A 19,120-nucleotide genomic window follows, 5' to 3' on the forward strand; every position below is an offset into this window, starting at 1 on the left:
TTTCCTTTTAAATGCATAACGCTAAGCTAGCTAAGCTAAGCCAGCTAGCTATCTCGTCCTTTTAGCATGTAAGGACCGTGCCGCTGGACTTCATTAATATTGTGACTCTAATGTCAGAGAGCCTGCTAGCAAATGTACATTTAATATAGATGACTGTAAGTCTGTCAGGCTTCGTGGGTTGCCAATTTGCCTTTTTCCAACAACATTAGGCAAAGTCAGTAAGAGGAAGTAGGACATTTGCATTGCAAAATGTTGCTTATAAATCAAATGTCTTGTCAGGTTCTACAAAGTAACGTTCTACTTTTTTGTTGATAAGAAAATTAGCTTTAAATTACAGCAATTTGTTTGATACGGTTGTTTCAGGGCAGCAGGTAACGGAGCAGCACTGCACCAACAAGCACTACAATTCAGAATATCTATTTGTTGTTTGGATCAATGCTGGAGGATACCCTTTCCTTTGAGTGGTTCCTGCAATGGCGTGTGAACCTGCACTTATCTTTCTTTTTACAGGGATAACAGACGGACCTGATCCACCCACCCACCAGCCAACTGGTGAGCCTGGCCTTTGTTTACCTGCTTCTCGGGTAAAGAGGTGAGCAGGGGGCAGGGCCACCCGCGCGGTAGAAAGGATGCCTGTGGAGGGTGGCAGCAGCAGTGGCTCGACTTCGGCTGCCCGTCACCCCAAGCAGAAGCGCAAGGCTCACAGTTTGTCTATCCGGCGCACCAACAGCACAGAGGACAGGCCGCCAGGCTTCCAAAGAGGAGACATGCTGGAGGGACAGGTGAGGGATATGCACAGACATCCATACTCTTTTTTTTTTCTTCTTCTTCTTTCCCTGAAACATGCACAGCTGATTGCTGTAGACACACATTTTGATTACATGATTTGTACACATGGCCTTCAAACTTTCTTGTAGACCTGCTCAAAAATACATACCAGGCATTCTTTATTAATTCAAGTTTTTTATTGTTATTTTGTTGGGGGTTGAGGATGTGTTTAGTCAGTCATGAGAGTACAGTACCAGCCGGTTGAGTAGCATTGCTTTTATTTTGTACCTGGTGTTGCAACATTCCATGTAATGTATTTGTGAGATGTAGTTTCTACCCCCCGGGGGGAAATGTCTGGGCTTTTTAGGTGGCTAGATGTTTTTACTTTGGCGTCAACGTGTTAATGTTGTCTCGATTTCTACATTCTCTTAACTTTTCTGAACTGCCTGCTGTGGATGTACATGCTGGTTACTGATTACTTTTTGTTAAAACAAAGGGATCTATTGTGACTTCTTAAGCCTGCTGGTGCCATCAAGTTAGTGATTAACCCTGCCCCAACCAACAGAGTATTTAAATTACAGATACAATTGATTTATTTTCCTCAGAAAGAGAGGACTGTAAGCCTTCACATGAGCACTCATTCCCTGATGCAAAGTAGTTGTGCCAAACTGTCAAGCTACTACACGACTGAGATAATAGAATCGGCTTGTTTGATCAAGAAGAACATCCTGGTTGTTAACTTTGGGAGGATGCTGTTGAATGACCCTGTTTCGAGTCATCTCTTAGATAAGATGAGCAAATTGATTGTGAGTGACTGTTAAGTGTTTTTAGATTGTATCATCATGTATTTCTCCCAGGGAGATCAAACTGGTTAAGTGAAGGACACATTATTGTCTTTGCCTTTTTCATGATCAAAACATCACGTCTGAAATAATGCAATGCTTTATTTTTTGGTTATTGCCCGGCCCTAGTTTTGGTCGTAGAAGTCCTTTTACTTTCTCTGCTTGACAATGTCCTTGAATTATCGGCCACTAAATCTAGAGCTCAGCTTGCATTGTCCTGTTGTCTCATCAAGTTTTAATATGGGCCGCTTGTCCAGGCCTGATTAGTCTTTTCACCAGGCCTTTTTGTCTATTGCCAAGACATGCTGGCTTTGTTTATGTACCTAGTCTAGCCCCCACAGCACAAGTCCAACACACACAGAGACCGCTTTGTAAACCCATATATAACACAGAGAATGCATTTTACTCTAACTTTCAATGCTGTCATTATTAGCCAGGGTATGGTGCAGATTTTAGGGCCTCAACTAAGCAGCTTTGAATTCATAAGTACTGCTTGTTGTGTTGTTTTTTTTAAACAAATTGTTGTCATGCGCAGACAGAACGGTCAGGCGGTTAAAGCCACTGTGACAAACTGTTTGTTTTGAACACGTGCCAGAAGAAAGAGTGACACTCAAGTGTTTGGTTCCCTCGTCTTCCCTCGTCAGATGGCTAGAGAAAGCAGCAGCTCTCAAGGCATGCTGTCAAATGCAGCCTTTTGAATCCTTTGTTTTTTCATGGCAGCTTTTTACGTCCCTTTGCATGCTAGTCTGGTATAGACTGGTGGTCACCTGATAACTGGGTACTTCTAGGAGTTCACCATGGAGGTAAGTCCGTTGGAGTGAGTTTGAGTGCTTGGATCCTGGCTGTTGTGTTGTTGGTACATAGCTGTTGTAGTTATGTAGCTCAAAATGTAACTGAGCTTTTACACAAACATAATTGGCGGGTTGATCAAATCAGGTAAACATGCGACTGTGTTCGACATGAGATTTATGTGGGTTGCTTTCGAGTTGTTGTTGAAGTGGAGTGTATTTTGTGAGACATTAAGACTTCTCTTAGTGATAATCTTTGACATACTTGTTTGTCCTTGTAACATTTCTTGGTTTGGCTTGAACATATTCATTTTTTTTTGAATATATATTAAAATGGTCAGCACAACATATACTGTATGCAGTGTTTCCCCTAGGTTTACAGCTTCAGGGGGGGACACGGACGGACGGACATACTACATAGTGGTACCTCACAGTGCTAGTGTCTCCATCTGTGCTTTTATAAACAATACAATAAAGAGCATTGCAATCCCTTTCAAGTAAACCAGATCGCTCCATCAGACAAAAAAAAGAAAAGTGCTATCACTGTGTTAGAAAAATTAAAATAAAGTTAATCAAAAAATAACTAATATTGAGTTACTAGTAAATATCTTATTGTCGAAAACAATTAGCTATTTTCTAACTTTTAAGCACAAGGCTTGTTCGAGATGATGAAATTCTTATTTCATGTGTAGTTGTAATACTTAACGCTGGATTGTTGACTATTCGTCTCATGTTAAATCTGAAAACATATCTTGTGTGGTTGATAATACAAAATCGTATTTATACAACACACATCAAAACCAGTAGTAATGTATTTCACAGGCAGACATAAAAAGAACAAAGGATGCAGCTACACACACATTTCTACATAAATATATACTTATAAACACATATGAATGAATCCAAACGTGATCTGTAAACTACAAGTAGACAAAAGTTCGTAACTAACAGGAAGTCATTTTTTCTGTGACTTCCTGTGTTTACTTTGAAGGCAGCCTAAAACTGTCCGACTTGACCGCAGGTTATTGACAACACCTCCTGCTGCGGCCGCTTTTAAAAGTCGCCTCTGGTGTGATCACGCTGATAGCTTAAACTAGTGATAGCATAAAGCAACAAATCCCCCCCCAAAAAAAAACACGCCTCTCTTTCTCTCTCTCTTTCCCTCTCTCTCCCTCTCTCTTTCTCTCTCTCTTTCCCTCTCTCTCTCTCTCCCTCTCTTTCTCTCTCTCTCTCTCTCTCTCTCTCTCTCCCCTGTGTGCAGCGAATGAGGGCGGAACTCCGCCGTGCGCAACACAAAGGGCAGAGAAGTAGACGCGACCATGTATCTACAACCTGTCGTGTAGATATGATCAATAACATACGGACGTTTAGTTTGTTTAACAGAACAAGGTGTAGACATGTTCTATAGGAAAGAGAACCTTAAATAACTTCTGATATCTGGCGTTATAAAAAAAATTACAGGGGGGCGGCGGGTTTTTTAATAGGCGCCCCGCCCCCCTATTATAACGGTAGGGGAAACACTGGTATATATGACATTATATGTAAATGAAACCCCACACTGAAGACGGGCCTGAAGGGAATTAAAGTGGTTCCTTTGTCAGCTTCCCATCGGGTTTATCGGAGCATTGTCTTTTCTTTGTCGCCTGTCCAGGACTCCAAGCTGCCCCCCTCCTTACGGAACAACCTTCTGGACCTTTTTGGCCAGATTGAGCGCGAGTTTGAAAATCTCTACATTGAAAACCTTGAACGTGAGTAACCGAGCGAAAGAGTCCAGCAAATGCATTCAGATTTCTTGGACACATATACCTTTGCTGTATTGATCCTCCGTTGTTGATCGACTAACCAGGCAATGTTTTCCTACTGATGCCCTGTTACTGTGCTGACATTATAGTACGCCGAGAAATTGACTCTCTGAATGACCGTCTGACCGGCGATGGACAGACTATTGAGGGAGGGGACCCCACCAAGGGAGCTTTGAAAACAAAAGGTACTGTATCTCCTTCTCAATCTGTTGTATGTCTCTATATAGCTAACGTGTCGTCTGTGTCTTTGGAAATATATAAAAATATTGCTAAAATTGATTGAGTGAAAGTAGATATCTCATTCATTGAAGAAAAGTCTCAAGTTTGACTAATAACCTTCAGACTGACTGATCCTTCTTGTATTAAAGACATCAGTCAGTTGTCAATAGATTTTAAGCACCGACAACCAGCTTAACCTTAATTGCAGTGTATTTAAAAGCACACATTGTGCACACAAAGTGTGACCTCAGATTTTGAATCGTGTCAAACTCAGTATATACTGTACTACAAACGGACTAATGTTACCAGTGCAGCAGTAAAGAGGAACCTTCAGGGAGAAGTCTTGGATTAAACCACCGTTTCAGTCTGGTAGATTTGATTATGCGACCGACATTAAGCTAAACCTGAAAAGCAGTTGGACCAGGAGGGACAAGTTTCCATGGTAACTTAGGTCAGACATATTAAACCTCCTTTTATTGAACAGAATTTCCTGTAAATATGCCTGGTTTGCAGATGCAAGTCTGGTTAAACAGGTCATCTTGTTTTATGAAACCGCCCTCTGGTATCAAACGCTGCAGTGGAACCGACCAATGCGTTCGTCACTCAGTGGAGAGTTTCAGTCGTTGTTCTTTGTTTTCCCGTCACACAGCCAGCCACAGCACCAGTCAACTGTCACAGAAGCTGAAGACGACATACAAAGCCTCCACCAGCAAGGTACCTGGCTGCAGCTATTTCATTTCCTTCTTAGAGCCCATACGATTTGTCGTCTGTGTGATTGTTTGAGAGGTGGGTGATGGGAGCAGACACCCAAAAGCCCCTCTATTTCTGAGCGGGAAGTCTTTTTCTCTTCCTCTGAGTGATATGTTGCCGTTAAATTATTTAGTTTTTTAAATGCCGATGCGTTTATTCATAGATTTTGGAACTGAGGTTAAGGAAACGTGATTTCAAGCATTTATCACAATATGACATCTCCCTTGACTTGCAGCGCTTGCACACTTTCCGTGGTAAAATAGGTGGACCTCGCAACTTCAGTGTGGCCTCATGGGAGTTGTGGGGCGGAGATTCATGGGTAACTTCCTGAATGCTCTTGTTTTGTCACTAGGCATTGCGAGGCAGAGCTTCTGTCTGTTTTGAACTACAGTCCGACCTTGACTCCTCTTCTCTTCTCTGTCAGAATTCATTTGGATTAACGGCTGCATAAAAAAACCAATATGTTTATTTATTTTTTTAAGCAGTTTCTCACAAGAACACACTATATTTTTGGTCATTCCACAATCTTCTACCAATAGACCACTTGACTCCCTTTACATCAGCAAAACGATATGTCACAGTCAGTTATCATAATGCCAATACAAATAACGGATATGGAATTACAAAAGTAAAAATAAATAAATAAATGTTTTCCCCACAAGACTTCGGAAAGGCCAAGTTTAAACGGATCGGCTTCAAACGGAGCAACGTTCAGTCAAAAGTTGAATTCAAACGGCTCTTAAAGTAAAAGTTCAGCACTTTGGGAAATACACCTATTTGGCCTTTTGGCCACGAGTTAAATGAGCAGCTTGATGAGTGGGAAGCAAATGCCAGCAGTCGCTTATCTTAGCTTAACACATACAATGTAAACCGGGGGAAACCTGTTGAAGGTATACAAAACATCGCCTCCCAGCACCTCTAAAGCTCAGTAATTAACTTGTTGTATCTCGCTTTTTCAATCCTTCCAAAAATTGGCGCGTGCGTTTGCGACTTCTTGACCCGAACCAGCCACTTGGAGCCTATGCTGGTTGCTTGGCAACTGTTCCCAGGCAAGGAATAGTCCAGCATACAACCTCCGTAAAAGATGAAAAACAGAGGAGCGACGTTCATCTTCTAATCTAACTCTCGGCAAACTTCCCAAAATGTCAAACTGTTCATTTTAATGCAGTGCTTTATGCTGCATACGGAAGAGAAAATGTTCACAAGTACATCTCGAGTTTTTCAAACTTCTTCAAAATATCGTCATGTTATGTCTTAAAGACTTAAGCATACTGTCGTTGTTTCTCGCTTCATGTTATGCACTAATTCTTTCATTTCGGGGGCTTTTTCCCTCTGTGCCCCGAAACAAAATAAATGAGTGACATATTATAAATGTTGAATTTAGTGTAACAGACACGTCTTTGACTGTCTCTTCCACATTCATACTCGACACAAAATTTCCCCTTGGGGATTAATAAAGTATATATTCATTCATTCATTCATTCATTCATTTCTCACTTTACCCACAAACCTCTTGAAGCAAAGAAACAATCCTAATGCAGCGAGTCTGAGCGAGATGAAGGGCGGGACACGGTCCTCATCTGATTTGAAAGTTAGAAAAGAGGATACACAGGATCAAGGGAGGACGTAGACTAACAGAACCAGCTGCTATATAACACACAGCTAACTGATCAGCTGGCTGAGAAACAATGACCGTATCAGACTGACCTAATGATCTGCACTAACGCCTCTCTTCGGTTAACTTACTGAGTGGACCTTGAATGGAATGGGATATTTTTTTTTTATCATTGTTTGTTGTGTTTCAATGACGGGGGAAAACAAATACGATTGTACTGCAACGTGAATGTAAACACGGCGCACATAATGAGACGCTACATTAACACAAAGGACCCCGATGCTTCGCTGCTGCATCTAATGACTACCAGTGATGTCATCTGTCTGCATGCAGCTGCATGCGCCGTACAGACGGCGGCCGCTCTGTGCCAATTGAAACTACAATTGACCCTTTAATTTGTTTGTGTAACCAGACCACTTTTTTTTTTTTAGAGGTGCTCCCCTCATACAGTAACACAGTGATGATCTATCTTCCTTACACTTGAACTGGCATTGGAGCAGTCTTAAATATTAATACTCAAACAACACAGTTTGGTGGAATTTGAAACCATAAATCTTTCTGCAGTTCCAGAAACATCCTACGATATGAAAACAGTGCTCGCAGGCTGAATAGTAATAATAATAATGATGCTGCTGAAGTGCATTATTTGTTCTAAATAAACCAAATAACCGCACAATTAATATGCAGCTATAATTGCCATTCAGTAGTCTGTGGTAAACCATCGCTCTGTTTGTTTTAAATCTGGAGCGGACACGTCATTATGCAGAACAATGTTTCTTCTATCGCTGACATAAATACCACAGAAAGCAAAATCCCCTAGATTTTTATTACTTCACGCTGAATTGTAAACGTCGTCATTATGACATTTCTTCCCAGAGAGCTGTCAGGCTGTCGACAGGTTTTTAATCCGCTCCTCTGAAAGTCAGCCTGCTCTGAAGCCGGGTAGCCGAGCAGAAAGCCCACAGAAAGATGGCTGCCCACTAATCTGTTGGACAGAGATTAAAAATAAGATGTCTGGTGCCTGCCAAAAACGTAAAAGTTACGATTATGTATCAGTTGATGACAATTACATTATCATCCTTTGAATTATAAAGCCAATTGGCACATTTGTTTCTGTAACCGTAGTGAGGCATGAGGACTTGAATGCTCATCCCTCTGTCCGTCTCTTATTTCTCCATCGTGTCTCCTCCCTCTCTTTCCAGATTGTGTCCAGTTTTAAAGCCACCGCAGGCTCCCGAGCTTTGTGTCAGCTGCTTAAGGAGTACGTGGGCCACCGGGACGGGATCTGGGATCTCGCCGTCACCCGGAATCCGCCAGTAGTCCTGGGCACCGCCTCCGCAGGTACACCAAGACACTTTACGTCTCTACGTTAGTGATATGTCAGTCACTGCATCATTGTGCTCTGACAGCCTACACGCCACAGAGGGGTTTCCAACTATAACAAATAGTCAGAACTAAAAGTGTTAGATCATTATAGTTTGTGACAGTTTTCACTTTTATCGTACACAATTTTTCCGTAAAGTGGCCTTGAACTGAATCTCATCAGGGAGCCCACCATGTAAATACATTACTATATTAAATCATTACCCGACTTCTATTAAGGAGTCAGTGGTTTCATGTTGTCCATCACTGCTCTTTCTCCACAGATCACTCAGCTTTACTTTGGAGTATAGAGACGGGGAAATGTCTGCTGAGGTATGCTGGCCATGCAGGATCAGGTAATAATTAGTACACATCTCACATACCTGTATGTTGTCCTCTACTATGCACACATTTCAAAGTGCACAGTTAGATTATCTCAACCATATGCTGGAGGTTAAAAACAACAGTGTGTCCACATTTTGAGCACTTGTTCCATAATTGGAATAAGTGATGTAACTCTCCATTGTTCTCTCGCCCACAGTCAACTCCATCAAGTTCCACCCCACAGAGCAGATGGCCCTCACAGGTATGCATTTAAATGTCTGTGTGTGTGTGTGTTGTTGTTGTTGAATTAGCTTTCTTCATGACCATTTGACTGTCTTCTCCCTGCCGCGGTTGTCTCCAGCAGTTAGGTTTCTGTAGATCTGAGTGTGCTGTGTGTTTGCTGATGTGTACTTACACCCGCAGCCTCTGGGGACCAGACGGCTCACATCTGGCGCTACATGGTGCAGCTTCCTGCCGCCCAGCCGCCGCCAGATGTCAGTGTGAGTACCTTTGTGTGTTGCCGTCTTCTCTGAGCTTCCACTGGAACTCACAGAGTTTTGAGAGGTGTGTGTGTATATTGAATGAATATCAAGTTCATTCACAAATTGCAAATGTATCACCAAAACTAACTTCTATCTCGGGGTTCGTACGGTCATGGAAAACCTTTTTAAATGGTTATTTCCAGGCCTGGAAAATCCCCAAAGTTTTGTAAAAGTCATGGAAATGTGTTATGTTCACATGTTCATGTCGTTCATTTACGCGGAGTTTGAAATAATGAATATGCTTTTAAAAGAAAGACGCTAAAAAATAAATAATAATTTGTGTCATTTAAGGTATATTGTATGCTTAGGAATTCTCATTGTTACTTTAAATACTACATTGTTAGTTTAAATACTACATTTTCTCACTGTTTCATGTACACGTTGACTGAACGTCTGTGTGTCCTCGCCCATAGGCTCCCTGTGATGACGACCAGGACTCGTCAGACAGAGAAGAAGGCGAGGTGGACGGCGAGGGCCCTTGCGAGGTCCCCACCGTCCGGGTCCCTACGGCAACCCTGAAGAGCCACCAGGGTGTAGTGATCGCAGCCGATTGGTTGGCGGGAGGCCGACAGGTGGTGACCGCTTCCTGGGATCGTGCTGCCAACCTGTATGAGGTGGAGACGTCCGAGCTGGTTCACGCCCTCACTGGTACGTACACTGGCTGATATCATAGTACATATATTTAGCACAATATGTCTTTTATCTTCATCTTGTGGAATATATATTTGTGTATCTTATGGTACAGATACATTTGGAGTCTATTTTTAGGTTTTTCATATTTTAAATATTTATGTTCATTGCACAGCAGACGTATATTTTGTGTGTTTTTAATATGTTTGTCATGTCACGTTATAATTAGATATGATCCACTATGATATCATTTCCGGCAATAGTGTGTTTATCTACTTCACAGGACTACACAATTTAATTATGTCCAAGCAGACTGTGCAGCAGGACTTGGTTAGAGAAATTGATGACCAGATTGTGTCTCTTCTGCTACTTTTAAACATAATTATTTTCAACACTTTAACAAGGAAAACGCTACACATGCTGCTACACATGAAGTGGACCTCTGACTCTCGTGCTCTTGCTACTTCCTGACCGTAGCGACCGCGTATCTCGTTTAATGATGTCCAGACCCGCAGAGGTTTAGAAGGCTTACTCCAATGCGTCTGCGTCTGCAGGACACGACCAGGAGCTGACCCACTGCTGTACCCATCCCACCCAGCGGCTGGTGGTCACTTCATCCAGAGACACCACCTTCCGGCTGTGGGACTTCAGAGACCCGTCCATACACTCCGTCAACGTCTTTCAGGGACACACCGAGTGAGTCGTGAAAATGTTCAACAGTTTGAGTGGCTGCAGTCTTGGTTTGCCCACAGGGCGGCGCTGTAACGTCTATCTGCTCTGTGAATCGCTGAACGTTCAGCTTTTTCAAATTTTTTTGAAACATTAATTTACAAACCCAATTGCTCTAAGCCAAATCCTCCACTTGCCTCTCATTCATTACCGAGCACTTCTCCTCACTTCGACAGTTCGCTTCTTTCTCTGCCTACCTCTTTCTCTCTCCCTCTCTCTCTCTCTCCCTCTCTTTCTCTCTCCTGTTCGTTTATCGGTCCGTTTTCTGCATTAATCCGCCACTCTGTATAATTTGGCACTTCCCTCGCTGTTAACACTCAATTGCAGACGCTCATTTCAAAATGATGACTGTCAGGCTTGTCTGTGGCTTTCAACAGCGGCGCTCTTTAAAAGGTGTGTGTGTTTCTATGTGCGTGTGTGTGTTTCTATGTGCATGTCTACATGTGTGTGCTGGCTGGCTGCCCCTCTCTGGCAGCCTTTTGATTGCAAGTGGGGGGATTACATAGAGCTCATTATGTACGACCCCAACATGTTTAAATCCTGCAGATCCCACTCTAATTCTCTCCCGTAGACAATTGGTATAATGAGATTAAGCACCAGTGTTTCACAGTTAACAACAGCCCTCCTCCTCTCCGTTCCCTGCCTCCATTCTTGTGTGTGTGTACGCACTAATGACTATTTTTATTATCAATGAATCTAGAAAGGTGGCCTTCAAATGACTTGTTTTTAGTTATACCAGCAAAAATCCACATTTTTAGGACGTAGCCAGTAGATTTTGGCAAATTCTGTTGATTGACTAATTAGCTGATTTATTCATCATATGTCAATGAATGAAATCCTTGACTCTATAGTGTGGTAGAGGTGACGAGGGTGAGTTAGATATAAAGAGGAATACTGTTGACAAAAATGTGTGTGTTTGTTGGTTTGGGGTCCCATCGTGAAAGTTCGCCTCAACACTCACACACGGATGCTTACAGTTTACTCAGCCCTCGTGTTTGTGAGCAATTAGTAGCAGGTTGCTGTCTCCCCGCCGTTTCTCTTGCTAATTTTCCATTGTCTCCAACATGGCATAAGCGGCACAATCTCCACGTTCCTCCGATGAAACGGCCGAGCAGAGGCCAGCATGAGCGGTGGAGAGCTGGAGGGGAGACGGCCTGTTGCTTCCACAGTCTTTCCCTGGCAGTTACAGCTAACGCTTCCTGTCAGTGATCCGCGGCAGCGAAAAGTGCAGCACACACACCCTCTAGCCCGCCGCCCCGCCGTAATTGCAGAGTAATGACAACTGCTCCTGAGCGAACAAACGAGAAGTGACAGCGGTCTCGCTCTGCAAGCGGAAAGCCGTGTCACGTTTGTCTCTGACATCGGCAGCTTTGGGAGCCTTTAGATTGCAGTTGATAGAAATGCATGTGTGAGGCGGTGTCCGTATGCAGATGTGACGTCTTGTCTCTGGAGGAACACACCAGCACTTAACAGGTTCTCAGCGGCTGTCAGCAAAATAACAGGCTGCTCTAAAACCTCTTAGTCGTCTGTAACTGAATTGTTTCATTCACATTCTACCTTCTTGTCATTTGGTCCGCGCGCTCGTCTTCTTACAAATAAGTACATTGTGATATTCCTTTTTAGAGTTTTCACAAGTTCAAACATCAGTCATTAAAATGACTCGCTGGGAAGGAGGATAAGGATCAAAGCCGAGCAGATGCCTGATGTGTAAAGAAATACCAGCCAGGCAGGAAACGTGGCGTGAAGAACAGTCATTGCGTCATCGTTGATTTGTTTACCAGTGTTTCTGAGATGTTCGTCGAAGTCGGTAATTTCTCTCAATTTATTTGTACACTTTCTGAAACCCGTAGAATTTAGAGCACTGCAATTATCACATCATACTGGGCAGCACTGCATTTGTCCCACAAAAGGCCTTTTATGAGAGAGAAATGATGTGTCGACAGTTCATTGTTTATTGTCTCTGACGTACATTAACCCAAAATGTAAAGTCAGACATCCCTGAGAGCAAACTGAACTATTGTTAAAGCTCCTGGTGTTAAATCACCAGTTTGATCAAGTTATGCATTTAAAGGTTTCTCACTGCCAGTGTGCACATCCCCACAGTAAGTGGCTTAAAGTCACCGCGAGGTCAAAGACTAAGCACTGACTCAGCAGACTGACTCTGCACAGTCAGATCGACTTGAGATGACAGCCCTTGTTCTTTCAAATAGTAAAAAGAAGGGTGTCATGGACATTTAAATGGCTCAATAAGGAGAAAAGAAACTTTGGGTTACTCAACGTAACACCCGTTCTTTGATAACAGAGTGAGGTGTTTCACTATGGGGGAAGCGCTCGGCGTGACCAAGTAAGGAAGCTCCAATGACACCACGTCTGTCAGTGACAGACAGGTGGAACTGTGCTGGGGCCCCGCCCCCTCATATTATCACAGTCGACCGCCCCTCGCAAATCATTCTAGACCAGATTTCTTTCCGTGTCAATGCAAGGAGGGGTGTGTTGGTGAAACACCTCACTCTGTTATCAAAGAACGGGGGTTACGTTGAGTAACCCAAAGTTCTTCTTCTAACCTCATTCGGTGTTTCACTATGGGAGATATAGACCGCTCCCGGATTGCATGAAAATTCCCGAAGCCTAAATTGTTTAGCCCGGTAATGACTATCACAGGGACTCTGGCGCGTTGGCCTCCAGCACAGCATGTGCTAAGGACGGCCCTGAGACATCGAGCCTGTAAAACCTTACAAAAGTGTGAGGCGTAGCCCAGCTCGCTGCAGCACAAATATCTTGCACTGGAACACCCTTGAACAGGGCCCAAGAAGTGGCCATACTCCTTGTGGAATGAGCCCTCAAACTCTTGGGGGGCTGGTGGGGGACACCTGACGCGAGAGCCGTCGAGTCCTTCCACGGGCGCGGCGCAGCTACGCACGCCGGTGATACTTTCACTCTGCGGTTGAGGTGACGGCGTGAGCATAGGCGTAATGCCGCGACCCAACGCTGAAAATCCCTCATCCGTAGAAGCCCCAAATGTACCACAGATATCACTGACGCATTAGGCCGAGCAGGCGAAGGCATAGTCTGAACGACACCGCTTTCCCCAGCTGGAAGAGGGCGAGACACTGCGTGAGGGACGCTACTCTCGCCTCCGATAGCGTGACGCGATACGAGATGGAGTTTATGTTGAGACCCAAGTAATCTGTACATTGCGCCGGTTCAAACCCGACTCTTTGTCCAGTTTATATTGAACCCAAGATCCGTGAGTGTTTTTGCTGCCTGTCTGTGAGGTCTGGTCCCTCCCTGTCTACCCCTTGTAGCTGCGGCTGTAGCTGCAAAGCTAGCCCTGGGTGCCTGTGGGGTACGAGGGACGTGCTTCCGGGGTAAGCAGAGGTTAAAGGCTTCACCTTCCTGTTTCCTGAGGGTGCTAGCTTCCCTCATTTTTTCCAGAGCAGGACCGAACAGACCTTTGGTTGGGTCATACGCCGCATCCATCACCTCTGTTCTCTGCATATCACTGAGGCCTGAGAGATTTAGCCACAGGGCCCTCTCACCTGAGACCGCAAGGCCCATTACACGGCCGCAGCCTTGCACTGCACCGCGTGAGGAGCGGAGGATGAGATCATTCACCACACAAATCTCATCCCATAGGGCTGGATTAGGTGACCCTGAGTCCAGCTGCCTGCCCATCTCCTCCAGGATTTCTCCCTGGTACGCGGACAGCAGAGTTTTTGCATTTAGCGAGCACACTGACTGTGCTGCGTAGCGGTACATTCTCTGCAAAATGGAGGCGGTCAGGCGCTCCGTTTTATTAGGCAAAGCGATGTTTGAGGAAGCTGAGAGAGAGCGGCGGTCCGGGTGGAGATGATAAGCCACGGATGGCTCCACTCCTGGTGGTCCAGCCAGACCCAGCTCTCCCATCCCTTCGACTTCCAGTTTAGAGTAGCCTTTGGTGGGAAGCTTGCTCTTAAATAGACTGGACCAGAACCTGGCCATTTCCTTCATGCAGACAGGTACTGCTGGCAGAAGTTGTTTTGATGGTGGTTGGGCTGGTGGCAGCCTTTTACCATCATACAGGTCTCTTTCCCCCTCCTGTAGCATCTTGGGCTGCTGGCCATTGTATGCCCAACTTGGACGCGGCTCGCTTGCAGACTTCATACAAGTTGCTGTCCCCTGGGGGAGCAACTTCGGATGCACTAGGGGGGTCTGGACAGCTGGACAGGAAATGTTGAGTCATCCTCCTCATCATCCGTGTCGTCCATGTTGAGGAGTTCAGAGTTAGCATCGCCCTCTGCGTCCTCAACACCCGGCTCCAGTTCGAGGAGCTCCTCGAAAATTGGAGGCATATCCGGGGACTCAGCGTCCATCATGTCCGCCCAGCTCAAAGAGGCTCGCGGCAGATGTGTGCTGGTCGTGGCTCTTGGGGCGGTTCCCGACAGGCACGGGTCCTGCTTAGGGGATACCGCTACTCTGAGCCTCCTTTCCAGGACCTTCTCCGGCATTGACGCACAGTGCAGACATGACTGTGGGTCCGCCAGCGATGTCTGAGCGTGTTTAGCGCCCATGGATGCTATGCACATCGGGTGAGGGTCCTTGCCCGAGATGGATGCCCCGCATGACGCGGGGCACAGGCGGGATGCAGCCTCTTTTGCCTTCGGTTCCGACCCTTTGGTGGGGGTAGCGGCCGACATGGCAACTGAGAAGGAAGGGAAATATATGAACAATTAGCCGCACTTAGTGTTAGCCTGACGGTGAATTGCTCTAGCAAACGGGCGTTTAGCCCGCTAATAGTGGGCCGTGAGAGTTCGCTCGTCGTAGCACGTTAGCAGAACTCCGGGCACTCGGCTCGACTAGCAAACAAATGCTAACCGAGACCTGGTAGGCTCGCCGTAACGCGTTAGCCAGAGATAATGAAGTTACAGTCACCGACGACACCGGTAAACAAACACCGGGTAGTCGGGAGAACAGCTCGCCTTGACGCGGACACTGCCTAAATACTATGTAGTGTCAAAATATACTTCTCACGAAGTACTTACCCAGCAAACCCAGACTAGAGCCAGGAACTGCATTCGGCGACGTGTCCTAAACGGTTCGTCTGTGAACTGTTAAGCAGAAAATCCAAGCTAGCTAAGATAAGCTGAGGGAGCTATAATAATTTCTTCACGGGAAGAAAGCGAGAATGAATTGCAAGGGGTGGTCGACTGTGATAATATGAGGGGGCGGGGCCCCAGCACAGTTCGACCTGTCTGTCACTGACAGACGTGGTGTCATTGGAGCTTCCTTAGTTGGTCACGCCGAGCGCTTCCCACAGTGAAACACCGAACGAGGTTAGAAGAAGAACTAATGTATTGACTAATGTACCTCAATATTATTGCACAAATAGAAATCTCCGACATTTGGAGAGGAGAACGTGGCAACGGAGAACCACAAGCGGAGGTTCCTTCCTGTTTAGCCTCATCTCTGTTCTTGAAATCTTATAATCCCAATATATATTTTGTCTAGAAAAAGAGTTCTGACCTCTGTGTGCCGCAACCTTTTATAGGGCTAAGGGACCTTTTGCGTTTCATGGTTAGGGATTCATTAAACTGCAGAGAGGTCCCATAATTCCCTCTGAATGTCTCTCTCTCGCTCTCTCTCTCCTCTTTACCGACTCCCTCAGTCTCGGATCAGAGGGAGCCTTGACCTTGGCTGTCAGACACACTGCAGAGATGCCATTAAGCAACACTGAATACTTCCCTCCCTCCTCACCACCCGTTCTAAAAAACCCTTTAACCTTAATCAAGCTTTTAATCAATTACCCTGTCTGATTACGCTCCCCACACACCTCCCGCCTAGCACACCTCCTGTCCTCCCTTCTCCCTCCGTCTCTCACTCTACCGCTTGTATTCCCAGGTGGGCCGTACCCTGCAATGTCAGAAGGTGCCTGTAACGATACAGCAGTTTCCTTGAGCCCCAACCCTCTAATAGGACAAAGTTTAGTCCCCTAATTAGCCCTTAATGCCATGTCAATTTAAATTAAGAGGCGAGCCAGTTTTAGAAAGAAAAACTGTGTGTGTGTGTGTGTGTGTGTGTGTGTGTGTGTGTGTACACACTGCTCAACGCTAATTTTAATCAAGAATCAGAGTTTTTTTGTTTTTTTTACCAGCACAAAAGAGAGGGGGAAAAAAACGTCCCAGGAGCGACTGACATACAGTAATTGATTGGAAATATTAAAGGTCTATTAAATGAATGGCTGGGCCTGACCGCATGTGCCCTCAGGTGGAGCAGCGCCTCGCGGCTGGCTGGATAAAGGGCGGTGGAGGAGGGGGACGCTGCATACAAAGACCCTTCCTGCCTCAATACGGCCCACGATGTTGTTGCTATTTATGTCAGCTGATCGGTTCTCCCCCGGTGGGATCTTTTCTTTTAAACCGTCCCTTTATCGTATAGTTTTAGTTTTTTTGCCCCTCTTGCCCAGCATCAGAGATGGATGTGATCAGGGTTGTGCTCTTGTGCAGCTGGAACAGCGACGTCGGGTCTATTGACCGCTGCACTTTAACTACTGGAGGTTAGCAAAGTCAAGATTTGCAGTTGGAGCAGCATTAGCCTGAAATAAGTAAAAGGGACACCATGGCTCACGGGTTGCTCTTCGCTTTTATTTGGTAAACGCCTCCAGTGGAAGTTGGGGTTTGGCGCTGAACAAGGACTGGATGAGACGGATAATTAAAAATGGTACATTTATTTTACAATTGTAAATAATTGGATATCGTAATATCCAATTATCCGAATATATAAAAGTGTTGTCTTCTCCCGGTTTTAAAAGGTGTGCAAAGCGTGAAACCGTCTTTCACGCCGCCACGACAGCTCGAGCGCATTCGACGGTGTGAACGCCTTCGAGCCGTTATTTAACCCGTCACGTTTCCCCCCGCCGGCCACACCTTTGTTGGCAGTAGTGTGATGCTGCCAACATTCTTTACTTTCTTTCCTTAACAGTGAAATTGGAAGGTGATACCTTTTATACTGTCTCGAAACGGAAAATCTAATTTTTTTTATCGGGACCTGGCAGTGTCAACTTTCTGTGCCGGAACTTTCCTCGTAGGTTGTGGTGTGGATCCATTCTTTCAGGGCTCATGAGCCATTACAGCTCCTGTAGCTGTAACAATAACTGTATAATTCACATGTTTTGCGTTCTTTGTGTTAACACCCAACTTCTGTGCGCGCCCATCCTTTTGTAGCACGGTGACGTCGGCGGTGTTCACGGTCGGGGACAACGTGGTTTCGGGGAGCGACGACCGCACCGTCAAGGTGTGGGATTTGAAGAACATGAGGTCGCCGATAGCAACAATCCGCACTGACTCCGCTGTGAACAGGTAGGTGAAAAAAGGAGGAGTTTCAGAGTTACTTTTCTTTGGGAATAACTAGTTTTAGCTGCGTTTGATGGTGTGACGTGATCAAAAGGTCCAGAATGACTCAATGGGCTTTAGGGTTTTTGTCCAAGGTCAAGAAAATACACTTTTGGTGCTCAATATCTAAAATGCTTTAATTATTTTGATGCGCACAGTATTGGTGAATGTGGTGTTATTGGGATTTGACTTTTCAACATTAAATAACAGTCAGCTCAAGCAGAAACTCTCATGACCTCTCATGGTATCTGCAGGATACCATCCACTTGATAGTAAAAAAAGCTGTTTTTTTTAAACTTCTAAAGAATAGAATCCTTATAGATATTTTAGCTTTTAATAAAAAAAAGTCTGTTTAAAAAGTATCTCCATTTAACATTTTAAGTCAGTAATGATCTTGAATGCCAGCGGGGAACACGGGGTCTAGAGGAAGCTGCTGTCGCTGTTCACACATGGAGGTGTGTGCCGACTAGAAAGTGAATTTGAGCTCGAGTGCTGAAAAACACACGACAAGTTTATCTAGAAGTATTGAGAAACATGTGACCGATATTGAGAGTGAACTTGATCTGACCCTTCAGGATAAGCGTCTCTGCCAACCAGAGGATCATCGCGCTGCCGCACGACAATCGACAAGTCCGGCTGTTCGACATGAGCGGAGTGAGGCTGGCCCGGCTTCCACGCAGCAACAGGATGGTGAGGAGGGCGACAAAGTGGCCGGGGAGATGTGCGCTCCGTCAATCGGCATCGGTAACACTTATGTGTGTGTCTGTGTGTGTAGGGTCACAGGCGCATGGTGTGCTGCACGGCGTGGAACGAAGAGAACCAGTCGTGCAACCTGTTCACCTGTGGCTTCGACCGGCAGGCCATCGGCTGGAACATCAACATCCCCGCCCTGCTGCAGGAGAAGTGACGCCTCTGAACACGCCCACTCTCACGCACGCACAAAACAGAAACACACGGTGAAGCAGGAGACGGCGCACACGCACACACACGCACACACACGCTGTAATCTTTGGTCTCGCACATGCTTGCATGCTTAAAGTGCTGACGCAGCGAGGCACTTTAACTGTTATGTATATCACAGATTTCCAGCTGTAGGAGGAGAAAAAAAATGACCTTTTGAGGATGCGGCTGTTGACGTCCGATATTCCACTGACGGATAACTCTCGTTTAATGTGTCCGTCTGCGGTTGAAACCTGCTGGTGTTTAAATGACGGATTCCAGCATTTTAAAGTCCAAGTGTGTGTGTGAGGCCAAAGCGCTGATCTCCCGTATTTGACCCTCTCGCTTATTTAGCATGCGTTGTGAATTGTGACTATGCTGACTCTTCCGTTTTTCAGCCTTTTTTTCTGTTTTAAAAGTGTAAAAGTATATGTTTGACTCCA

General features: G+C 45.3%; 1 protein-coding gene across 1 annotated transcript; it reads left to right on the top strand.

Moving 5' to 3' along the window:
• Positions 1-629: 629 nt before the first annotated feature.
• Positions 630-18,645, top strand: LOC306751042 (WD repeat-containing protein 37-like; the record flags this gene model as incomplete). The annotated part of the gene is made up of 13 exons (XM_079234556.1): positions 630-782; positions 4,050-4,146; positions 4,290-4,385; positions 5,069-5,133; positions 7,987-8,125; positions 8,431-8,502; positions 8,688-8,732; positions 8,894-8,970; positions 9,426-9,660; positions 10,197-10,338; positions 17,571-17,705; positions 18,314-18,428; positions 18,514-18,645. 13 exons carry the CDS (start codon positions 630-632, stop codon positions 18,643-18,645), a joined length of 1,503 nt encoding a protein of 500 aa, XP_079090682.1.
• Positions 18,646-19,120: the final 475 nt, after the last annotated feature.

Source organism: Taurulus bubalis (assembly GCF_910589615.1).
Source record: "Taurulus bubalis genome assembly, chromosome: 18".
In the NCBI taxonomy this organism is placed as follows: Eukaryota; Metazoa; Chordata; class Actinopteri; order Perciformes; family Cottidae; genus Taurulus; species Taurulus bubalis.